The sequence below is a fragment of the Amblyomma americanum genome, chromosome 6, assembly GCF_052857255.1.
Source record: "Amblyomma americanum isolate KBUSLIRL-KWMA chromosome 6, ASM5285725v1, whole genome shotgun sequence".
NCBI classification, from domain to species: domain Eukaryota; kingdom Metazoa; phylum Arthropoda; class Arachnida; order Ixodida; family Ixodidae; genus Amblyomma; species Amblyomma americanum.
In genome coordinates this window covers 162654069-162678532 of record NC_135502.1, presented here as the reverse complement: position 1 = coordinate 162678532, position 24464 = coordinate 162654069, and the positions used below count along the sequence as shown (strand labels likewise).

Sequence of the window (24464 nt, the reverse complement as noted above, 5' to 3'; positions counted from 1 at the left end):
ATAAGACAGAAAACCGCTTTTCAGTAGAGTGGAAGCCCTAGCGCTAGGGCACTAAAATGGCAACCACAAGAATCAACCACTACATAATTCAACCCAAATTCTGCATTTCAGGCGACGTGTTTCATTTTCAATTGGCCTCAATATTGTTTTATTTTAAGCCACAGCATAAGAACCTCACAGCAGTGGAAAGCCAGCACTGCACCTGGGGAAGACACTATAGAGAAATAAAAATCTTCATAGCTGGGGCAGCGGCATTCGAACCCATGGCAGAGCAAACAGATCAGTTCCACTAGCCGCTGCTTCGACCAACTACGCCACTGCAGCAGCTTTATTTTGAACATGGTGTTTAATACACTGAAAAGATATTTCTATTTACATGAACTATTTACAAAGCTTTTAGGCAACACCAAGAAAGACATCTCAAAAAGACAGAGCAACAGAGCACTATATGGGAGGCAATGCTGAGCACATCACCCAGAGGGAGCGCCACTCCCGTTTAAAGTCGGTCGGTCCATACACTTCCCTGGGATGAACAATCAATTGGCAGAATCTTAACACCCGGCCTGTTCTAACTGCCAGGCTCTAGAGCTGCACTTGCAATGTCGTCGTCTTCGTCACCTCCCTGCTTTCAAGCGTGTTAAACCGCCAGTTTCCCGTGCTGTAATTTGAAAACATGGTCTTCATCATCTTCCAGCCATGCGTGCGTAAGTGCCATCAGACGAGCAAGCAGCAAGCCGCCCAAAATGGCGGGGATATTAGAAGCATTCAAATTCGGTTAGAAGACCCGACCAACAAACTTTCCCTGTTCTAAATCTATTCTGTGTTTCGCACTTGCTGTAATTGTCGTGGTAAATGCTACTGCAATGGTTTCTGAACATTGTTGGCGTATGTTAGTTCTTGTACACAGACACAACAACGTGCTGACTCATTTTAGCAGTTCATACAGATAACAATGAAATGTTATAAGTGCAGGGGACATGTATGCATGCAGTGCGTGCCCTAAGTAAAGGCAGAGTGATATTTTGGGGCTCAACTCGTAACTGTCTCAATCTTATTTCACGTATTAGCTCAAACAACACACACACAATAATACTACAAGAATCTCGTCCAATATGTCTTGAGGGTTTATCTTATGTTTATTACTCAGTAATATCACCAGAAGTTGCTGACTAGAAAAAATAACTCAAGTTTTAAAACAACTATTAGTGAGGGTGAGGGAGGGTCCACGATGTGAGGGTTAGGGCGAGGGAGGGCCAGCAAATTTTGCAAAGTGAGGGTGAGGGAAGGCCATAGATTTAAAAGTGAGGTTGAGGGAGGAAAAGTAAAAATAAAGACATTTGCCTACTTCTGCTGGCTACTAATCGTAAACTGCTGTTCCCTTGCAAGACTGCAGAACATTACTTTGGTTTCCTGCATATTAATTTTTTGACCAAGCGTTCCACTCTGCCTGTCTATTTCACTGATCACGCTTAGCAATTCATCCTCCGAAAGACTTAGCAAGGCAATGCCATCAGCGAATCACAGATTGCTGAGAACGCAGATTACATTAACTCTGATTACCAACTGTTCTCAATCCAGGCTTCTGAATACCTCCTGTAAAAAGGGAGTGAATAATATCGGAGAGATCGTGTCTCCCTGCCCGACACTCTCCCTAACTGGAATTTTATAGCTGACTTTATGCTGGACCACGGTGGCTGTGCAGCCATTATAGATATCTTCCAATATTTTTTATACAGGGCGTTTCTACACCCCGATCCATTAATGCCTGCATGACTGCTCAGGTTTCCATTCAGTCTAATAAATGCTTTGTCGTGATCTATGAAGTCTATATATAACGTTTGGTTATATTCTATGCATTTCTCTATCACCTGATAGTGTGAATATGGTGTATTGTTGAGTGCCTTTAAAAAAGCCTGCCTGATCATTTCAGTAATTAAAGTGTAAGGTTGTTCCAACTGAGTTAGAAATTATCTTATTAAATACCTTGTAAGCAACGGAGAGTAAGCTGATCGGTCTGTAATTTTTCAAGTCCTTGACGTCTTTCTTATGGATTAAGATGACGTTAGCGTTCTATTAAGCTTCTGGTATGCTTAAAGTCATAACGCATTGCAGATACAGGGTGGATAGTTTTTCTAGCACATTCTCTCCTCAGTCCTTCAACAGATCTGCTGTTGCCTGATCCTCAACTGCTGCTTTCACCCTTTTCATTGCTCCTAAATCTTTCTTTACTTCCCCTTTCCTTACTGGCGGGATGCCCCGTTGCCGTGCGCTGCTACCGCTCTCGTTAATGTCCCAACTATATTGGCTACTATATAGATTTCTGCATAACTCTTTGGCTACATTAACTATTTGATCCCTATTTCTAATAAGAATGCCCATTATGTCTCTTAATGTAAAGCATAGTCAATAAAATCTAACCAAAGCAAAAACAGACAGAAACTGAAAACAACCATCACAATGGTCAAATAATGTTCATGAAGTATGTTTTCAAGGTGCTTTTAAAGTTTCATGAGGCTGTTTTATCTCTGGTGCAAAACCATTACAAATTTTGGCTTCTGTAAATTATGCCAACTGTTGACTGTAAATATTATTGTATAGCAAAAGCTCGTTAATTCAAACTCTGTTATTTCGAACTTACGGTTAATTCGAACTGACGCCCGGGTTCCGGCACAGCCCTGTGTATTTCAATGGGAGAAAACTCCCAATAATTCGAACAAGTCGGCACCCACTACGGTTAACTCCAACTAGGAGCCACTGGCTGACACCGCTCCTCGTAGATAGCAGCCCCAACCTAAAGTTTGCTGCACGACGACAGCGTCGTGCTCCTCCCGTAGGGACGAAATTCTGAAACGTCGATCGGGAGCGATGGCGCCGCGGCGCTCTGACTGGCCATGTTCGTGTGCTGCGCGCGCTTTCTCTCTCCGCGTGCTGCCCGCGCCCGTCTTCTCGCGGGAATGGCGGATGCAAGCACAGCCTGACGACTGCACTGTGCGCTGATTATGTCCCCCGGTAGGCAGTTTTTATGCAGTGATCGAAGTGGCACGGACCACCGTGGTTGCCTAAAGGCGGGGAAACGTCTTGCTTGACTTGTTGGCTTCCCTGAAATGACGCATTTGCTTACTGCCGTGTGTGCTGCCAACAGAAAATAGCCAGGCGTCAGAGATCGTTCAATGCAAAGTACTGGTGCGGTATTGATAAAGAATTGTACTAATGATCCATCCCCCGCAGCAACAGGAGAGAGTGCTGGTGGGCCCTTAATATATGTGCACTTATTCTGCCGACACCATGTAAACTGGCAGCGCGTACAACTGCGAAGGCGAAGATGGCAGACGCCATTCCACATGTGAACTTACCTTGTGCCGTACACAAGTGGTAGCAATGTGGCTCTGCAGATTACAGACCACGGACTGTAGACCTCGGGAGGCCGTGCAATAGCGTTACGTGCCCGATCGATGTGCATTAAAACTGAGTCGTGCCAGTGGTTTGAGAGTTTAACGTCCCAAGGCTGTACATAGATTGTGCGCAAAGCCGTTTCTGAAGGGCTCCGGATTAGCAGATATTATTTTTAGATATCTGTATGGTAAATACGCCATCGGCTGCAAATACGACCATACGGCAGAAGCGGCTAGGCAAGCGCGACACCGGTAAGAATGGCAAAGCGTTACCATAATCAAATCAAATCAGTTTATTCGGACATGAAACAGGGTACATGTCCATGGAATGAGGCAAAAGGAAGCTAATAGCATACTTCCTGATGAGGCCTCACACCGTGTTGCACATCAAAAATATGTACAGCAACAGAATACTTATGCCACAATGGGAATGGAGGAATATGAAAGGCCTGAAATAAGCAGTCACCCAAGGAAGGGCCTGGGGAACATACGTGCAAAGCCCTTTTTTAAAGCAAATAATCTGAGTCAGATTTGTTGCATGTACCCCCGATTAAACTGCAGTATACCCGTTTAAAATGGATTAGAGAAAAATACAACTGTCTTTAAGTCTGCATGGGCAACAGGTGCCTGATTCGACTGAGCATTCCAATAGATCGAGCTACATCCAAACGAACATGATTTACATAGTTGTATCAGCTGTACGCACATGCTAAAAGTCTCAAACTTCAACAGAATGGGATTCATCAATGCGCACCGACATCGCGAAATGCGGTTTCATATTTCGCACAAATCTAAACGTGGCGCGATTCGACCTGTGACACAGGGGTGAGCAGCCTAGTACCACAGTCACTGAAACAGCGCGGAAAGGGAAAAAAAAAAGGTGGCAGAAACGTGTGACCAGCACGCACGGCAGAAGCAAGCAGCAGATCGAGCTGAGCAAGCCCAATTTGAAGACATGAAGAAAAAAAGCCGCAGTTCAGCTCGAAGGTAGGCTTTAGTTTCAGTTTTCACTTCGTGCACCAAGTGCTTAGGTACTATGGGCACAAAACTATATGTGTGACGAGAACAGCACCCTTTTGGGCTGTTTTCTTGACGCCGCGCCAACCCTCGAGCGGGCGCGCTCTTCTCTCACAACGGCGTCCGTGCACGAGCAGAGAGAGCACAGGGTGCGCGAAGCAAGCTCCTCTCAGGACGACGCCTAAGCGTGAGCCAGAACGAACAAGCGCAGAACTAGTTTCCCTCACATGCGGGCGGCGCAGACTCACACAAGTCAGTGGCGAAACTCGTCGTGCTGCCTAATCAATTACGAGAAGTCGCTCGGAGAGGGCGCTGTCCACTGGCGTCCACAGCGCCCTCTGGCCCAGGTTGTGTCCCCGATAGAAGTTGACCCATAGTGAGTAAAACACGCTCCAAATTTACCAGAGATGTAAAACAATGGAAAAGAAAAAAAAAAAGCCGAGTGCACGAGGCTTACGGAGCCCGCGTTCCGGTGCATGCCGTAGCAGGTTTTCGCTGCCGAACACTCACCCCCACCGCTCATGCTTCGGCGCGAGCCGTTGCAGGTTTTTTCGTTGTGCCGCGGTTGTTGGGTCACAATCACACGGTGTAAACAACATAGTATGGCGGTTTGGGCGATGACGGCTTTTGTTGGCGTCGCGAGCGCGAGCTACGTGGAGACGTTGGAGCCCTTCAGTGACGCCGATATAATTGAGGCTGCATGCTCCCAGCAGACGTCGCAGGGCTCATGTGCAGTGCGAATAGCTGACGATCATGAGTCCGACGGCGGCGGCGAGACTACGCCACTGTCAAGCGCACATGAAGTAGCGTCGGCACTCGATGCTGCAGCACGCCACTTCTCTGTCAGTGAGAACAGATTAATCCGAAGACACCACATGTTACTGTGCAGAAAAGGATGGGACGCAGCAACTGATCAACATCTGTGCACAGCCAGTGAGAACCTACCTGGCTGAGGACGAAGGAGCCCTCTCCGCACGTCGCACAGCACACCCTGAGCTTGCCCGGCTGCACCTGCCCACATGGCTGCTTGCAGTAGACAAAGAACAGGGCCTTATTGGCCCCTGCATCAGGAGCGTGCAAGCCAGTCAGGCCTTTCTCCCTGCCCGACTAAACAAGCAAATCAGACACTTTACCTTTTCACGCACAGGGCACCTGGCGCATTGGCAACTGTCAAGGTAAGATGAGCTCCGACAGACAAACCGCAGACAAGAAAGGTGCCGGCAGTGCATTCACATTCATTTTTTTTTATATGCAAAGAACAAAAAGGAAGGGGTGCTTGCAAGTGCAGAGCACCTAGACTCGTTAGTAAACCATTCAAGGGTCCACAATGTTCACCCGCTCAATGCACCATGTTTTTGAGCCTCTATGTCGCACAGGACAGGCATCCTGCAGGGCCCAGCTGGCCAAACACGTTCCACATCCCACTGCACCTGGAGCATATGCACCAACCAGGAACCATTGACTTTGCACAAAACCAAGTCCCTTCACCAGGGTTCATGTCGATATGTCTTGCTCTGCATACTAAGCAGGTAATTTCAAGCAGTAATAGAACATGAATGAACTTAGCACATGCAGTTATCCCTGCCATGACACAAAGCATTGTGTTTCTCAAACTTGAGACATTTTTGGAATGCTTCTGGGATGTGGCACGGCTGTCAAGGTACATCGTCCATTTCAGGTGAACCACGATCTCTCTTTGTTCATGCCCATTTAACAGCAACACGCATAGCAAATGGGCAGTTTCACGTGAAAGCAATTTTCAGGAGTCCTTCCAATAATGCCCAAATGTACAAGCAGGAGGAAAGGGTAGTGGCTAATTGATGGCCAGGTAACATACCAGTCAGACACTTAAAGAGGCTCTGAAACACGTTCCGAGAAGAGCACATGAACTCACTCAATCGCTACATTGTGTTGTCGTGAACACCTAAGCTAAATAATACACTTTTAAACGCAGCAGAGAAGCCACAATCATGCGCGAGAGTTGGCGAGCCCTTTCCGGAGACTTTTTCATACGTGCATGCTCCTGCACGTACCAGTTCAGAGATGATTATTGGTTAGATTCTTTCAGACATCAGGCAGCTACGACAGCCATAGCCAGTAAGTGGCGTAACTCCGGCAGGTCAGGAAGCTCCGCCCTTGGTGGTAGGGCCAGCGGAGGAGTGCTGACCTTTCAGCGTGCGAAAAGTGACGAGAGGAGAGGGAAAGGTGAAGACTCTGCAATAAAAATTTTGACCACAAATAATTCAACTAAAAACTCAAATAACTCACAAATAATTACAAAGTGCATCAGAAAAAAAATTCTTGCAGGAGGATATTCATGAAACAACATCCTTTAACATCCCAGGCATACTGCAACTTTATTAGTGCCCCTTTCAGAGCCCCTTTAATGCACAGACCTTGCATTATGTACTTGTGCCCAATATATGCCTGTTGTTGCAACCGAATCCCACCAGTGTGAGTTCACACACAGTACAAAAGCAGGCATAATAAGAAGCAACAGTTCCGTTTGACCTTCCACAGACATCTGTACATTCTGTCTACAGTAAGGGCGCCTCAAATAAGAGAATACTACTTGAAAACAAGATAAAGCTAGTGCACATGTATAATTACATTTATAGCCCATTATTCGAACTTCACCTACAAGGCTTAAAAATAAAAACACTCCAAACAAAAGAAAGTAATAAAGAAAATGGCCACATGTGAATGTGGAACCCTCGTCTCTTTCTCTAGTTCAGTTATGGCAGTGTAACCACAAGGCCAACATTTGGGAGCAGATGTCAAAACAGTGGCCCCTCTGCACTGGCATGTTCCACCATACTGACTGGCTGGTCCAAGCCACCAAAAATCTGGTGCTTTTGAATCCCGGCGTAACATACACTTTTAAGGTTGCTATAATGTGACAGCCGTATCGCCCAATGCCTGGGTGGGAAAGCAACTATGGTACACTAATTTTCAGGGGAATACAAAAATTAGCGAGGGCAGTTGTTGGTGCAGCTGTAAGTACTAGTACTGATCATTACTGGCTAACATTCTGTATTTTCTCACCTTTAATGCCGTCCCATCATTTTGACCAAATGCGAGTGTTGTAATGCCGCCATACTTTGGAAAATGCCAGGTTTTTGTGTCAATGAGCCATCTAACGCTTTCACATTATTAAGGGTTTTTAAAAAGAGCACCTCTATGCATCCTGACGAAACTACTGTTTGATTTATGATCAGTGCTCAAATTATTAAGGATTGAATTACCAAGCTTCCAGCTCTCTAAAGAGTCTTGATGCAGCATTTTACAAAAGAGTTCCTAAAAATGAAACTACCATATCAGTTTGCCAGTGGTATGCTGCCAGCCATTATCATTGGGTAAACGTCTCCTTTGTGAGAATTGTTTCTTGTGTGGATACCATTCTGCAACTACATGGCACTGAATCGGCACTGCTCGAAAAACAAAACCTCCTCCAAAGTACAAAACCCCGTACTGCTGCTGCCCAAGAGGAGCCGTTTGAGGACAACAGGCATTTCACAACCTTATTTTCGACAACGTACCAGATAAAAGGTAGCACGAAAACCATGCTTTGGCACTTTCGCAACAGGTGAAATCAAAAAAACTAAAATTGGAACCTAATAATTCAGATTTTGATTTCCATTTCCAACTATATGGTTGAATCAGGACGGTGTCTGTATGCACCTTTTCTCTGTCGTCGTAACTGGCAGGTACCTCATATTATGAGACTGCACCACTACACCCATCTTCTCATCAGCATCAACTGATACATTAGCGACTGTTGCTGATCTGAGCAGCTTTACTATAAACAGATTCTGCTGTACTGGTATGTGATCTCGCGCTTAAAGTGCCTTGCCATTTATTTTAACACAAGGTCCCCCTTTCGGCGGAGGAAAAACCCCGTGTCGTTGGTGGCGTGAGCGAAACATCCCCAGAGATGGTAGCCCGCATAGGCAACATGACCTTGTGATGTCACCACGTCACAAAGTCACTGCCTGCTGAGGCAGATGGCAACCTGCCCAGTGGGTTAATTGTGAGCAAATTGCCCACCATGGTGGGTGGCAGTTAAATTCATGGCTGGTTGCGAGAGGTTGCTTGGGAGGAGCGACCTGGGGCTCACAAGCCCCATTGGTCGCTGTGTTTGAAACAGCCACCTTTCGAGGGAGTGGTGCATCACTTGTCCGCTGCATCACTGCACCATCAGTGGTCTCAGAACTCTCAGCAATCTATAAATAGAAAGTTGAGAATGGCCAAATCCGCATATATGGACATGAACTCATTAACGCTATCGTGTCATACCCTGACACTAGTTTCGTTTAGCATAACCGTTCTGAGCCAGCTCCGTACAGACCCTGCTGGCAACATAGGGTGGTGTGCAGAACCACCATACTTGCCTGTTTGTCGTGCCAGCTGCTCCTGTTCCGAAAGCTGCGATGCAATAACCCCGGTGCCCAGAGGAGGGCAGCAGACCTCGGCACCCACAGTAGCCACACCACTGGCCACACGCACTGCATGCAACGTTGTCTGCTCCTCGACGTCATAATCCTGCACCACAGGGGCACACTCAACATTAATGGAGCCCACCTCGAGAGCACGTCACAGACACACTTCATGGCCTCGGCTTCACCCACAACATGACAAGCACCTCTCCCATCCATCTGAAGGCGTGTATACCAGAGAATTTCATGATCTCATCTACATACCTGACCCTTTCATCCCTTGCTACGTTTGCCTTCCTTCCAAGCAACCACATGACTGTACTACCCGTGCCAATTTCCTCTTCCTAATCTCAGCTAGGGCACCATTAACTTATATTTGTTCCCTGACACACACTGCTCCATTCCTGTCCTAGCTCGCTGCACTGTCAAGGATTCAATCTGAGGCCTTTTCGTTAGCCTCCAAGTTCCTGTCCCACAGGTGAGTGCTCATGAGATACAACAGCTACACACTTTTGTTTTGAATAATTCCTATAAGTTGCAACTCATCATCTGAAAGCATCTGCCAACCGTGCTCCAACCTAATCTAGTTTTCGTGAGTATACACCTCTCATATTTTGAATCTGCAGTTTAGACTTGGCCAAGATAGACATATCTCCACTTGTATTTTTATTTCTGCGGGCCTAATTTGCAGCTATGTTGTCTGCGACTGACACTATTTACTCAAGGAACCTAATTAAGAATTGGTTTTTGGGGAAAGGAAATGGCACAGTATCTGTCTCATATATCATTGGACACCTGAAGCACTGTAAGGGAAGGGATAAGGGAGGGAGTGAAAGAAGAAAGGAAGAAAGAGGTGCCGTAGTGGAGGGCTCCGGAATAATTTCGACCACCTGGGGATCTTTAATGTGCACTGACATCCCACAGTACACCCACAGTACACTGGTGCCTTAGCGTTTTTCCTCCATAAAAACACAGCCGCCGCGGTCGGGTTCGAACCCGGGAACTCCGGATCAGTAGTCGAGCGCCCTAACCACTGAGCCACCGCAGGAAACCTAATAGCAAAAGCGAAGCCGCCACACGACTGGATAAAGGCACTCCACGTGTTGGTTGACTTCTCCTACCCTCAAAGGTTAGTTAAAAAGAATTCAGAAGCCGAGACATCTAATCCAATTTAATAGAGAAATCAGCCTCACAGAACAATAATTCGAAATTTCTAAGAATTCTCTGAGCATGTAGATAGAGTTCCCACTGTAAAAAGAAGAGTCCAAAATCCTCTTTAGTGCAATTTTAAATATGTCAATGAGGTTGCCATTCACTGCCTGTGCACTACAGGTATGATACACGGTCAAAGCAAAATGCCTCTGTCGTCGAGCGAAATCCTGAGCTCCTGTGCTTTCTCTCTCACTGCCAACTCGTTTACGTGCTTCTTTCACACTAGTTCCCTCTGTTGCCTATTCAAATTCAGGCTAATAATAGACCTCACCATCCCATGGTTGTCTCGTCTCACCTTGCCTATTACCTATACATTCTGCTTGATGGCATTGTGGGTGCACACCATGAAGTTCATTTCCTTTTGACTCCCAATTTGGGGTCTTCTGAATCCACTTCCTGTTCTCAAGAACGCATTCGTGATTCGTAAGCTATTTCATCCTGCAAGCTTCACTGTAACTCTGCCCTACTGCTCCGCAAACCTATGCTATAGGAGGTATTCACATGACGTCAACCGCAAGGGGCGCTAGCGGACAGCGTGGCATTCGCCATGTTGGTGGTCGCGCGCGCGGCTGCCGCAGCCAGCCACAGCATTTACCTCGCTTGTGATGTGTGAAATGTCACAAATGTGAGTGTATTTAGCATCTCGCCGCAGATCATTTCTGTCCGACCCGCAGCACCGTGCGCCTGAGTGGATACGCCGTGAACTGCGCGAAACAGAAAAGAGCAGGCACGCTGAAACGGTTACACTTTGTGAAAACGTCGACCTGTAGGAATGTGCAGGCGCCGGCGTGGTGTGCGACGTACTACAAGACTGCTGCCGTGCGTTGAATTCACCGATATTGAGGCCCGCCTTGTGCACAGCGTAAGTCTGCCGACAGGTCAAGGAATTAAAGCATGCAAACATGAGAGGGTGCAATTGCTTGACAAGCGGGCGAGCCCAAGATCCGTGCTGAGGGTGCCGACGGCCGAAGTGCCGTTTTTGGAGAGGTGAGAAGTTAAACGTGTCTGTTCATTTAGCTAGCTTAACTTGTCATTTCTGTCTGCTGGAAGTGACGTGTTACTACTGAATGTAGCAGAATCGCTGCACATCGCGTTGCTGCGAACCGGCCTATTGATGCCAGCCAGGTCTTGTGCACTCGAAGCTGTGCTATGTTGCTACAACCAAAATTGCAAAACATTCTCGCTATGTCTGCCATTTGTGCTGTGAGTGCATGACAGTATTTGCTCGACCATTTTGTAGCATAAATAAGGCAGCTATGACGCAATTTGCCTTTGTGCTGAAACAATGAGGCTTCGGCAGTTCGCGGACTACAGCTGCTGGAAATAAGAGTTTATGCGGCGTCAGTTTTGGAATATGGGTAATTAATAATGTGCTGTGTTATCCACAATGTATCCTGCGTGAGTAGCTGACAGTTATGAACTGATATTAAAAGCTGCAAATCGTGTACATTCTTGCGTGCAATGCAGCCGACCAGTTTTGCTGCCGAGTTAACCGGCAGGCAGCTCGGTTAAATCACGGCACAGAATTCTGCTGCAAACTTTATGCACAATAAGCATTCTACAAAGAAAAGTGGCCGTTGACGAATTTAACAACGTGCAAAGATGTTACGAATCACTAAGAATTAAGGTCGGGTACCTCACGGCGTACCGTGACACTGCGCGAGCTGGCGAGAAACGACCGCAAACGTGGCGCGTTTGACGCGGCGACGCTCGCGCCGTATGGTAGCGCGGCCTCAGTGAATAGTCTCCCACTGACCGCTGCTTGCCTACAAGGCATGGATGTCGCGCATCAGTAGTGTGTACTAAGTTTTTACTTTATTCACTGTCAATTCTGTCTCCATAGGAATCTCTGTCTCCATATTTGTTTCTATATCTCCACAGAAACTTCCTACATTCACATTTAAACGTCATTCTGTCCCATTTAATAGGGGGCACCCATCACCGTGACGCACCTTTTCACGCAGCTGCCGTCTTATAACAAGTCACGCTGTATACTCTCGGCTACGTTAAAAGTTACGATGCAGGGTCGCGAACATGTTGAAATGACGGGGTTCTGAGACACGGCCCACTGGAGTTCCGTGGCGATTTTACTTCGCAGCTGCGGGCGAAACAGAGGCCCGTACCTTGATGGGGATCTGGTCGAGTAGCTCTTTTCCCGCGAAGATCATCCGAATCTCGTCGACGGGGAGTGACAGCTGCTTGGCCAGACTTTCCTTCAGCTCCTTGACGGTAGCGTCTCGCGCAACCCTCAGCGGTACCACCAGGTCCGCCGAGAAGCGTACGTTGATCGCCACTTGGTCCATGAGGATGGCCGGCTCGGAACGAATTATGAACGCTAGCCGACGCCACAGGAACAACGCAAGCGCGTTGACGAATGCGTGCCACGCGTTGGTAACCAACTCCATACAGCAACCACCATACGTTCAGTTCGCCCTTGCCAACGCTTTGGCCTCTGGCCAGTTTTAGCGGAGCCGTGCCGGTGGTTGTAAATCCTACTGACCTACTGTGGTGACCATATAGTTTCTGACTATTAATAGTAAGAAACTCTATGGTGGTGATTGTGCTGGTGTTTACGAGCAGCTTTTTTTTTCTCTCTTCCGCAGCTTCCGCAGTAGACAGCAGCTTCCCACCTAACGTTGTCCGCTGATCAAGAATTTCCAACATTCAGACAAGCGTCAAGTTTGTAAACAAACGTGGCGCTGCGGTCGGCAGCGACGCAGGGTGTATGCAAAACGCAGCACGCCGACACGGGCGCGTCTAAATGGAGCAGGAACCGATAGGGACACCAGCCCTCTAGCGCAGGAACCTAGCGCCTTATGGCCCCTAGGCATTTTAGGCGTTTCAGAAATCTCTAGGTTGCGATATTTACATGTCAAAAAGTACCTGGTCATCTGGCTTTCCTTTCACGCGAGTTAACCCCGCGAACTTCAACCGTGCGACCAAATTGGCGGTTCTTTTCCTCTCGCTGTGCTAGCTGTCGCTTGCAGCGTTTCTTAGTGCCGATTTGAAGCGGCGTTGCGCGGGGCACGCTTCAGCGACATCCAACTGAAGCGATTGTGCAGGTGCCGTCTGCGGTGTTTCCCGTCGGTGGAAACGTGCAGATTCAGCTTTGGTGGTTACGATGTCTTGCGCATCAGCCTGCACCTTGCAGATTTCGCGATTTTGTATGTGGGGGGCAACGACCTGTCGAGGTCCAATGCGAGTGCGCAGTTTACCAGCGACAGCATCAAGGTACGTGGGTACAATGCGCTGAACCTCGGCAAATTTCAGTAATTAATTGTTATTTATAATTTTTCATCACAGGCCGCCGTCTTGCATCTGCTGCGTGGCCCCCCTGCGGTGCTTGTCTTCAGGATCTAGCCAACTTTCTCGTTGGTTTGCCACGGCAGACGTTGAGGCGAGCCGTCGCTGGCTCGGCCGCTGTCGCTTGTTCAACCTCAAGTTGACGGCTACGATCCGGACGTAAGTACCCGACCCATGCTTGTCTTTCTGTACGCCTTTCGAGTGAACAGAGCACAAAAAGGCGAGTCCCAACTAGCCCAAACAGCAAGCACTTCTAAAAAGAAGACCAGAAGAACACAGCACTGGCTTACAACATTTGGGAATCGACATTTGTGCATGGCAATCAATTAACAGTCAAGGAAGAGTAGATTATAAGACCTGTTGGCGCGAACTGGCGTGCTCTCGGCCACCTCGGCCTTGCCCAGCGAAACTGAACGTCTTTTGTTTGAACGGCTGGTCGCCGCGCGATACTTTTCCGTCATGAATTTTGCTGACCAGACGGGTTTTCGTTGATACAGTCTTCGCCTTCTTCTGCAGACACCTCAGCTTCCTTACTTCCCTGCGTCTGGTCATCTTTGTTTCAGAGGGCAGAACAACCCACGAATTCAAGTGTGCGTCCACAAGTAATACAATGCAGTTGTCCTTCGAGGCCAGTTTTCACCATGACGGCACTCACACTCAACATTTCATAACAGAGTGGCTACTCTTGCAAGCATGCTAACTGCTTAATTGCTGCACGAGGAAGGACTGTAGTATACCACATAGTCTACACACATGAGAAACTTCAACTCATGATAGCACTCAGCAACATAGCTACTATGGGCCAGAAACATAGAGGCTAACAAGAAGGGTTCAACTTAAATTCAGGACAACGCAGTGAACTATGGAAATGAAAGTGATAAATGTTACATTAAGAGACAAGAAGAAAGTAGAGTGGGTCAGGGAGCAAACACAGGGTAACAGCATACTAGTTGAAAACAAGAAGAAATGGTCTTGGGCAGGGCATGTAATGTGAAGGCAAGATAACCGCTGGTCCTTAAGGGTAAAAGATAGGATTCCAAGGGAAGGGAAGCACAGCAAGGAGTGGCAGAAAGTTAGGTACGCTGATGAGATTCGGAAGTCTGCGGGGAAACGGTGGCCGCAGCTGGCACAGGACAGGGTTAATTGGAGAGGTGTGGGAGAAGCCTTGTCTTGAAGTGGACATAGTCAGGCTGATGACGTTGATGGCCATATCATTAGAAGAGTTAACTGCTGGGCTAATTGGTGATCATACATACTAAAAGATTTTTGCGCCAAAACAACACACACAGGACAGACGACGACACCATAGGCCAAATTATAATTGGCATGTTCCCTGAATTTGGCCTATTTCTGAGCAAAATTCTATTTTCTTTTCAGCTTCATTTCTTGGGTGCAGCAAAAGCGCAGAAGAGGCAATTTTTTGCTGGTGACGGGTACAACCTATCGGCAGGCAAAGGAATTGAGGAGCCAGCCAAGACCCTCATCAGAGGCCTGGCAAAGGTGTACATAACAGGCATTCTTGCACCTTCGCCAGCCAGGCAGTCCTTTTAGCAGTGCCATCACTGTGTTGCCAAGGGCTCTTTAACATTCAGTGGCATCACACAGCACAAAGACATTTTTGCATTCAGCATACCTGCCGGCATTTGTGGCCAAAATCAATCCAGAGCTCCCCACTCGGTATCGCATGTAGCCCATGTGGACCTTTGGGACGTTACAGCCCATGTTACAAGGATTATTCACATTGACTGATATTGTGCTGTCCTCCTTCAGAATTTCTACCAATAGCAAGTTAGAAATCTTGGGCGGCAAGAATAATTGTGAAGGACATGCAGTGTGTGGACCTTTACTCCTCTGTAAGCTGCGTCCCTGCAAATAGCAGACATAGCCATGTACCTCTGCTTCACCTCTGCTTCCACCAAATCACCTCAGCACAGTGAATGTGCCTCGTGCTATGAAGTAAGGTTGCAGCTTAGCCATTTCCCAGTGTATGGTGCACATGCATATTGTCCAGGCCAGTCTTGGTTGACTGAGACTGTTTGCATCAGGTCCCATGGAGAGGGTTGCCTAGCATCTTGGTGCCTAATGAAACTGCACAACGACAGACTGGTCCCGGAAAACATGTTCTACTGTGTTGGCCATGTGGGTGCTCTGAACATACAAAGACATTCTGAAGTAGAGGCCTGCTGCTTGCATTGTGAATGCTGATGTACTGAGTCATTTACTGGTGATGTCGTCTCCAACTCTGGAGTCTGTCCTGGAGAAGGGTTCATGCTAGAGGAGTCCTACCCAAGGGTGTTGCCTGCCTGTGCTCTAGTTGAGAGAACTGTAAACATGCAAACCCTAGTGGAGCTTTTGGATGATTTGTGCCTATGCAGTGACTCGTTTGAATCAGCTTTGAAACAGCATGCAAGGGCAAGGTAGCTGTGTTCATGAGAACTGCACATTACTGTGTGCTAGAGTAAAAATTGCTACGTTTGTACAGCATGCCATCCTGCAGTTGAGTCGCAAAAGACAATGTAGTGTCATTAAAATTAATCTTACAGCCAAAGGCATATTGAGTGCTCTTCTGTCGATGAACACACCACAGTTACAGTCTATCACTGGCTAATATGTCAGGACCATCGCAGGCCGACGTTCCCTTAGCCATTTCCTTAGTAGCTGCACTTGTGCCTTCTTGTAGAATTTCCAGCACTTCTTACAGGTTGATATCACATTGTCATAGTGAATGGTTTTGCAAAAAGGTTTAAATATTTTCAAACACACATTTGCTCATCAGAAGCCATAATTTCCAGCACTTCTTACAGGTTGATATCACATTGTCATAGTGAATGGTTTTGCAAAAAGGTTTAAATATTTTCAAACACACATTTGCTCATCAGAAGCCATAATTTTGAGTCTATTTCATGTTCTCTAGTCATGGCTTACCTGAATTCATTGCCTCTCACTGTGGTGCAGCATTTACTGCTGGTTTGAAGATATTTCTGCACCACAATGGACCACTGCATCATGTCTTCTTGCATAATGGTGTTGCTGCAGATTTGGTCCAAACACCTCAGTCCACACTCAGGAAAGTCACTGATAAAAATCAGCTAGCTCAGTCAGATACCGGTGAAATATGCGGCAAGTCTTTGACGCAACAGGGTCTTTATGTGCACAGCTGCTGGTGGACTGGAAATTGAAGGTAGCATTAATTGTGCTGCACCCGGATCTCGTTTCGTTTGTCCTGCAGAAACAAGTGATGACATGTGACATGTCTGGTTCCTCCTTCATGGCCACATGAGGCAGTTTTTGTCTGAAACCTTCACCCAGGACCTTCCAGGTACATCATCATCATCAGCCTGACTATACCCACTGCATGACAAAGGCCTCTCCCTAATTTCCCCTATTAACCCAGTCCTGCACTAGTCGCGGTCACGTTATCCCTGCAAACTTCCTAATCTCATCTGCCCACCTTACTCTCTGTCACCTCCTGCTACGCTTACCTTCTCTTAGAATCCATTCCGTTACCCTTAATGACCATCGGTTATCTTGCTTTGTTATTATATTCCTAGCCCATGCCCATTTCTTCTTCATTTCGACTAGGATGACATTAACTCGCATTGTTCCGTGACCCACTTTCTTCTTATCTCTCAATGTCACACTTATCACTTTCCTTTGGATAGCTCTCTGCATCACCCTCAATTTAAGTTGAACCCCTTTCATCGGCCTCCAAGTTTCTGCCTCATACGTTAGTACCGCTGGAATACAACTATTGTATATTTTTCTCTTGAGGGATACTGGAAAACTGCCCTTCATGATATGAAAATGCTTGCCAAATGCACTCCATCCCATTCTTATTCCTCTAGTTACTTCAGTTTCGTAGTCCGGATTTGTGGTTACTACCTGCTCCGGGCACATAATTGACAGTAATTGGTGCACAGAATATTTTAGGTGTCAAGCTGCCAGATAGTCAGTACTGTTACCTTGGTACCCAGCTGTGTTGGGAAACTAGGGGTCTGTGTCTGTAAAACCTGGGCCACATTCGGATGGGGAGACGAGATAGGAGAATTTCTAGAGCTCAAAATGAATCAAGTTCAAAAGCATTGTCACGTGCACATTCTGCTGTAGTGACTCGCATGTCACTGCCTGGATGAAGCTGGAGCTGCTCTTATAGGAGGCTGGTTGTGCAGCTGTTGATTGCACTTTGTTGAAAGGAGAGGTGGATCACTTCACTCATTCTGACGTGCTAATGTGACATATTATGATATGATGTGTACTGAGTGCATTTGTGTGCTAATTGAATTTTCTCTTTGACAGTTCCTAGTGTTGTGCGTGCATTGTAAATTTGGATAAGGCTTAAAGAGTACAAGTGCTGTGGTATGCAACCTGTTACCATTTGTACAAAACATTTCAGCTCTGCACATTTGTTTCCCTATCCTCCGCTCGTGTCTTTTTTTGTAGTGCAGAGATAGGAACGGTAAATTAGCTCGGTACAAGTGGTGCTTACGGAATGGAAATATGGGTAGTGTTGGTTTAATGGTCCTACCTGTTGTGGCTGCATGCTCGTGTCTGTTCACCGAAAGAAACGACTCTAATTGGTTACTGTATATATTGGTTCTGTCTCTGTTCTGCTTCCGTTCCTTGCAGAGTGCCATCACAAGATAGTGCTGAGGAAGGTTGTTATCACATGCAACCATTCTTTGTCCAGTGGACAGCCTTGTCACATTCCTACCTCTGCCTGTGCGTTCTTAAAAGGAAACTGCATTGGAATGTCCACATACCTAATTGCTGTGCATTAGCAGCAGATCCGTGCACAAAGAGGTAGTATGCACCCCCAAGTGGCATGATGGAGAGGGCACAAATTTTGTCCCCCCATATGGAGAGAGCTGAGCATGCTTATGGTTAGCATTTAGAGTAACCGCATGACTCACAGAGGTGTTTCTTGATGCCTTACCTCCTTGCATCTCTGGATTACAAAATTCTGCTTATAATGTAAACAGTCTAGTAAGCTTCTATGCTGTTAACTTTGGTGTGCCTCTTGTGCCATCCTCTATTCTGGTTGTGCTGACTTCTGGGAAATGCCATTGGTTACTGGGGGACAAGGGACTGGAGCATGGCATCATCTGCTAATCATTGTCACACTTTCATACACTTATGTATTTCTGCAGGCTTCTTTCAGCTTTGCAGTGAATCACCTTTTAAGTGGCTGGTATTGCATCGCAATTGCTTTTGCAATTATACTTATACTGCAATCATGACTAATTATGCCATGGAAATGACTGCTCTTGTTTTTACCTGCCCACATTCTGACATGCTCTCATTGCAGTCATTTTCAAATCACATGGTGCCTGTCAGTGCAACTGCAGCAGAACGGCCCTGGGCACTGCCCGTGCTTTCTGGAGGTACCGTTTTTACACATAAATAAAGCAACTGTAATTATAATGAGAGTGTGGAGTTTCAGACCTAACGAAAATTAAAAAAAAATATAATTATAACGCGATCCCAGCCTGCTCATGCCAACTACAACCGAGAGCTTGGAAAAATGGAGACGGCACGCAAAAATACGAAAGCGATGTATTGTCTTCACATGAATATTACATAAACATTATTTCAGGGGCAACACTCCAGAAGAGCGTACAATGTTTTCGAGCGCAGCAATGTCTCCTATGAGTTAAATGCAGTCCCCCACACAGCAGCAGCCGCCATCAGCACCGTGCCACCATTGCAGCATGTTTTATGCCGCCCAGTCCTGTGTCCTTTCGCCCTTCTTTCTTTTCGCTGCTCCACCCATCTATTTCAGTGCCCTCTCTTTCTTGGCGGCCTGCGCAGCTTTATTTCTACCTTCAAATTTTCACCCTATGCGCTCAGCATGGCCCCAAGGTCGTCGCAAAGCTCACTTTTTCTAGGAGCTTGGTAGTCTTGCGGTGAAGCTTGCTGTAGCTAGCTTCAGGAGCAGTGAGGAAAAGAAAATCACGTTATATTTGTCCTTGCTTTCGAATATAACGCGATATGCATTCTGAAACCACTGAAGTGAGGAACAAACTCATGCTGTATTTGTGCAATTGCGGTACTTTTTGCGAGACTGCTCTCTGAATCTGTTTTGCCAAGAGAGTTCTAAACAGGTCCAGAGGCCATTGTGGCACTAACAGTCAATGTTTAAATTCCATCTGTTGTCGCTCCACGGCATAAACATGAATTCTGTGTTACATGCTATATGTAGTCTGAAATATTCATAAGTGAACATTTCTTTGGACTGCAGAACTGTATCGGTGTTGTGTGAATGAGGTATTGATGGCCTGGCATCATAGAAAACAGATCTATCGAGCTCTGTTAGGTCCTTCCTTATGTAGCTAGGACAGCATAACCGGGAAGTGGAAAAGAGAAAGAGGGCATGCCCTATGCAGAGTCAAAAGATGCAGCTCACATTGCAGATTGTCGTATCACAGAACATGTCAGAATGAGTCAGCACTTTTATTGTGTACTTGACGTATTCACAGTAGGTGCCGTAAGGAAGTCAGAAATTTATTACAGGAAAACTCCTCCTCTTTAACTGCAATTTCGCACTTCTCAGCTCTGAATTTTGCATTTATCAGGCTAGCTTCAAAGCTTTCAATGCACATTAGGGCATTGATTGCGTTGCTCTATTAACGCTTCCTGCACCAAATGTGGCATCCGCATGCACATGAATGCCAGAAAGGCTGGGCCAGTCTTCTGTTCCCAGTAGATATGCTAGAGAGTACGGTAGGCATCGCAAAAGAGACATTTATTTGAATATTGGGTAATGCAGTACCGCCTGTGCATTTGGGTAAGGACGTGGTCGTATGTGCTCGTTGGTAGCTGCCGCCACATGATGGCCTCCTCTCATGAGAGGCACTTATGCAGTGGTAGTAACCTCTGGGTAGCAAGGTGGTAATGTTGCACTATGTCGGACTACTAGGCGAGGGCCCAGCCTGGAGACGGGCATGGCGTTCCATCTTCTGTCCAGCTGCCTGTTTGCCCCAGGGCTCAGAAAATGCTTGCTCGAGTCCAACATGGGCACGCTGGTTGCTCACGTCTACATCACTTCAACAGGGAGTATATGACGTGGCTGAGTGGTGAGTAGCTGGTGGGCTATGGGGAAATATGCCTGCCGTGGCAGGAACGGCAGGCTGATCAGGGAGCAGTTATCTTGTCTTCGCTGTGACGAAGACAAGATCCAGGATGGAGCACTCTCTAGTGGTGCAATCAACAACCTGAGTTAAATCAAATCAGACGGCCAAGTCAGTCAGTGTATTACAGAGAACCTTGTCGCGGCCAGTTGCTATCGAGGAATTCCAGTCGATTTGAGGTCTGTTCAGATCCCCACAGACAATCAGTTTACTGTCATGAAGTTTGTGCTTTACGGTATAATCAGCGAAAGCCAAAATGGAGTTGCCACCGTCATCTGGAAGTCGATATACAGCATCAATTCCTACAAATAAATTCCATATCCTAATCCTGCACCAGGCAGACTCTGTTTCAGAGAGATCAGGCAGCATCACGTATTCGGTATAATTTTTATAAAAAGTGCTACACCACCACCCCGACCAGAGAGGCTATCTTTCCTAATAACTGAGTAATCTGGTGGCAAGAATTCTTTATCGGAAATTGATCTATTCAACCAAGTTTCAGTGACACATATTACTGATGGCTCATGGCCTTCTACAAGGCAGTTGAAGTTAACATAGTCATTTACTAAACTGCAGGCATTCACGATCAAAAGTGTTAGGTTGTGTTTCAGGGGAGGCAAGGATCGTTTTGTGCAATTGTACTGGCGGGCGCTTTAACAAAGAACTAGTTGACATCGTCCCACGATTACCGAACATTGTCTATGAATAGGTGGTCAAACTGTAGATGAGATTTGGTGGCGTTCTTCCTATGGAATTATTCCTTAGCAATTTACGCACAGAATGCACGTGCGCCGAAAAATCCTCAGTTATGTATTCCTTGGATTCCTTTAATTTGCTAACGTTGCGCATATAGCAGACTTAGTTTGAAAGTCTAACACCTTAAAAATCACAGGCCTTACTTTTCCATCTCTTTTAACGCCTAATCGTTGCCGACGCTGGATGCTATTGCATGCCGCACCTACCATTGTGGTTAGCTGATTTGAGTAGCGTGCCAGGGGTCTCATCTGGAAGTTCCGCCAAGCCGTGTATGATTAAGTTGTTCTTGCGGGACCGATTGTCAAGATTATCGTTGTTTTGGTCAATGCTATGCATAATGCCCTTTATGCCAGTGAGAGTTTCTTCCAATTCTTCAACACGCAAGGCGGTGTCATTTGTAGCAGCAGAAGCCGCTTCTAGTTTTGTGAAACGATCGTCAAACAGGGCAATCTTAGCAGTGAGGGCAGCGAGTTCTTGGCTAATGTGAGCTTGACTAGCCAGTAATTCACCCAACATTTTTTCTGATCCCGACTCAACATCATGTTCAAGGGTGGTCCAGGGTTAGCCTCAGCATCACCAGAAAGAAGGAGCAAACTTTTTGCAATCCCTGATAACAAACAACTGCTAGTTTCAGCAAGCATAACAAACACAGTGGGGTCTGCCAACAGCACTAGAAATCTATAATCGCTTCTATAGCACCTAGTTATGAAATTCACCCACCTGTAAAGCGAAGCAAAAAAACCTCGGGAAGCTGTCCGTGCTGCCGCGAGATCCTGAAGCATTTCATGGAGGGCGATGGCCTTTGAAAGGTGTGTCAGCATCAAACCGCACGTGAAAGCTAACAAATTGTCCATAAAAAGGCTGCATGCAGGTCCTTGCTTGAGGCAGGATAAATTTTCCGCATATTTTATGCACTGCTCGGCAAGGCAGGTAATGCGGGGCGATTACAGTTTTGTGCACAAAATTGGCATGGAAGCATTGGGCATTGTGAAAAAGCATTACACTTAGCGTCAAATGTCCAATGCGGTTCATTGGATGTTCGTTATATGCCACTGCACAAAAATTTTACTGTGTAAAAACGAGATGTCAGTTATATGGGAGCTTCCAAGAAGAATAGCCAACTCCTTCATTATAACCATTATTTCATCGCAAACCATTTTGTTATAGTCAGGTATGACTGCACCTGTCTTTTTTGCAGTCAAGGTATCTCCAGTGTGTCACTGTGCATTTGGAAGGGCCCTTATTTTCAACATGGATCTTGTACTTCATGTTGCAGATCTCTGCTCCAGTCAAGTAGTGTCCAATCCATCACTACAGGGGGAATGTGCGTTTGCAACAAGAAATTTGTACTTTATGTTGCATATGTCTTTTCCACTCAGAGCATGTCCAGTCCATCTCCACAGGTGGATATGCATATGCAATGATCCTCTTAACAGAGACTCATACACTCAGCTTTGCTTCTATGGCTTCCATCTGAGTGGCTGACAAGCGCTGGTTCTTCATACTCTTCTTGTGATCACAGTGCTTAGCCTGGTACTCCATAGTTATCTTGCTCACTTTCTTGTGTGACGACCATAGTTGCAAAACAATGTGTGGTCCTTAAACACTTTTTCTCAAACTACATTTATATTGGAACCAGTCTTTATGCTGGAATACCATTTCCTTTCCTTTCGTAGTTGCTCTCTGGCTGCAGTCTGTCAGGTTGGCATTGACAGTGCACACATTCAAGCTCTCCTAGGCCGCCGCGGTGGCGCAGTGGTTATGACGCTCGGCTGCTGACCCGAAAGACTCGGATTCAATCCCGGTCGAATATCGATGGAGGCGACATTCTAGAGGCCCGTGTACTGTGTGATATCAGTGCATGTTAAGGAACCCCAGGTGGTTGAAATTTCTGGAGCCCTTCACTGCGGCATCCCTCATAGCCTGAGTCGCTTTGGGACGTGAAACCCCCATAAACCGCATTCAAGCTGCTCAAGTACGCTTCGCCCTGAGAAATATTGTTACATGCAAAATGTTTTCATACGCATAAAATGTATTGCATTGGGTTATGTATCTACTGTATCTTAGTGTTCAGTTTCGCTTCGTTATACTGAGATGACTTGGGAGTCAATGTACTACTCATAGGCGGCAAGTTTTCAGTCTGCGAAAGGAGGGGGTTGGGCTCCAATTAGCACCCTCTCTCTTTTTAATTGTTTCCCCCTCTCTCTCTCTTTCTCCCTACCCTCCCCCCCATGCATGCTCCTTGGCAAGCGATATATATGCGGCTATACAGTAAACATCAGTTTTGGCTTGAGTTGAGCGAATATGCTATACAGAATGACCCCATGGTTCTTAAAATACTAAATAAATTAATTAACAAAAATATCTGAAAAATACTAACCTCTAGGTAGACATCCATAATGTCCATAGTCGAAGTGAAAGGAAACACTGGGCAACACAAGCATTTCCACAACATGCTAACAATTCATATATTACAGACTCATTACAAATTATTCATTTGTAAAAACCACTGGGTAATGCAAACATTTCCACAATAAGCTAACAATACAAAAACTAAAAAGATTTTAAAGTCTTCATGTCTAAGGAACACTGGGCTCTACAAACATTGCCACAGTATGGCAATGATCCAAAATGTAAACATGGATTAAAAAACTGCTTGTCTATCAAAACTGTAAACCAACTGCCAAACTCTATACAAAAAAAAAGACAGAAATTGGTATCAAAGAGCAAAGGTTGTAATGGGGAAGCGGAAACACGAGGAATTGAATGCTGATTTTATGGGAAGGGGTAATTTGAACTGTCACAGTTTGAAGAAAGCTGGCATACTTTGATGAAGTTCACTGTCGTTTGTTTCATACAAAGGCTAGCATGAAATCAAGATTGTTTCTTTGCACAGTTGATCTCCAAATAAAGTTGTCCGCGATGCCTATGAGATTTATTTTGCAAGTCAACTCTGTGTGCCCATGGAAAAGCACTATGTGAATGTGATTTAATGAAATCCACAACACACTCTCAGGTTTCTGTTGCCTCTGAATTCCATCACTTCTTGGAAGCACCTGCTTGTTATCTTGTTGCATAGAAAGGTTATCTATGCCCATATAGCAAAACTAGTGTTGTGGTGCGCTCTCTATGTGAAAAGGAAAAAGCAGAGTTAAAGAAGAGTTATTTTGAAAGATGCACTCATAGCTGATATTTCGGATCAAAACATGATCCTAATGTTT

The 24464-nt window shown here is 46.1% G+C and overlaps 1 protein-coding gene and 1 long non-coding RNA gene across 4 annotated transcripts in view; one reads left to right on the top strand and one right to left on the bottom strand.

Moving 5' to 3' along the window:
- park (E3 ubiquitin-protein ligase parkin) overlaps positions 1–12757 on the bottom strand; it is an 83398-nt gene extending 70641 nt beyond the window's left edge. For 2 of the 3 annotated variants that reach the window (XR_013306456.1, XR_013306455.1), the window contains exons 1-3: positions 12181–12757; positions 8801–8951; positions 5355–5470 (exon numbers count right to left, since the gene is read on the bottom strand). Coding sequence is in view for 1 of the 3 variants with exons in the window: in XM_077628072.1 (XP_077484198.1) it covers positions 5355–5470; positions 8801–8951; positions 12181–12462 (549 nt within the window). In the remaining 2 variants the exon portion in view is untranslated. The remainder of the gene's footprint in view (positions 1–5354; positions 5471–8800; positions 8952–12180) is intronic. The other variant, XM_077628072.1, reaches the window with a different exon arrangement.
- Positions 12758–12832: 75 nt separating this feature from the next.
- Positions 12833–16171, top strand: LOC144094157 (uncharacterized). The gene is made up of 3 exons (XR_013306457.1): positions 12833–13288; positions 13361–13519; positions 14738–16171. It is a non-coding gene; the product is annotated as an uncharacterized LOC144094157 (long non-coding RNA).
- The last annotated feature ends 8293 nt before the right edge of the window (positions 16172–24464 follow it).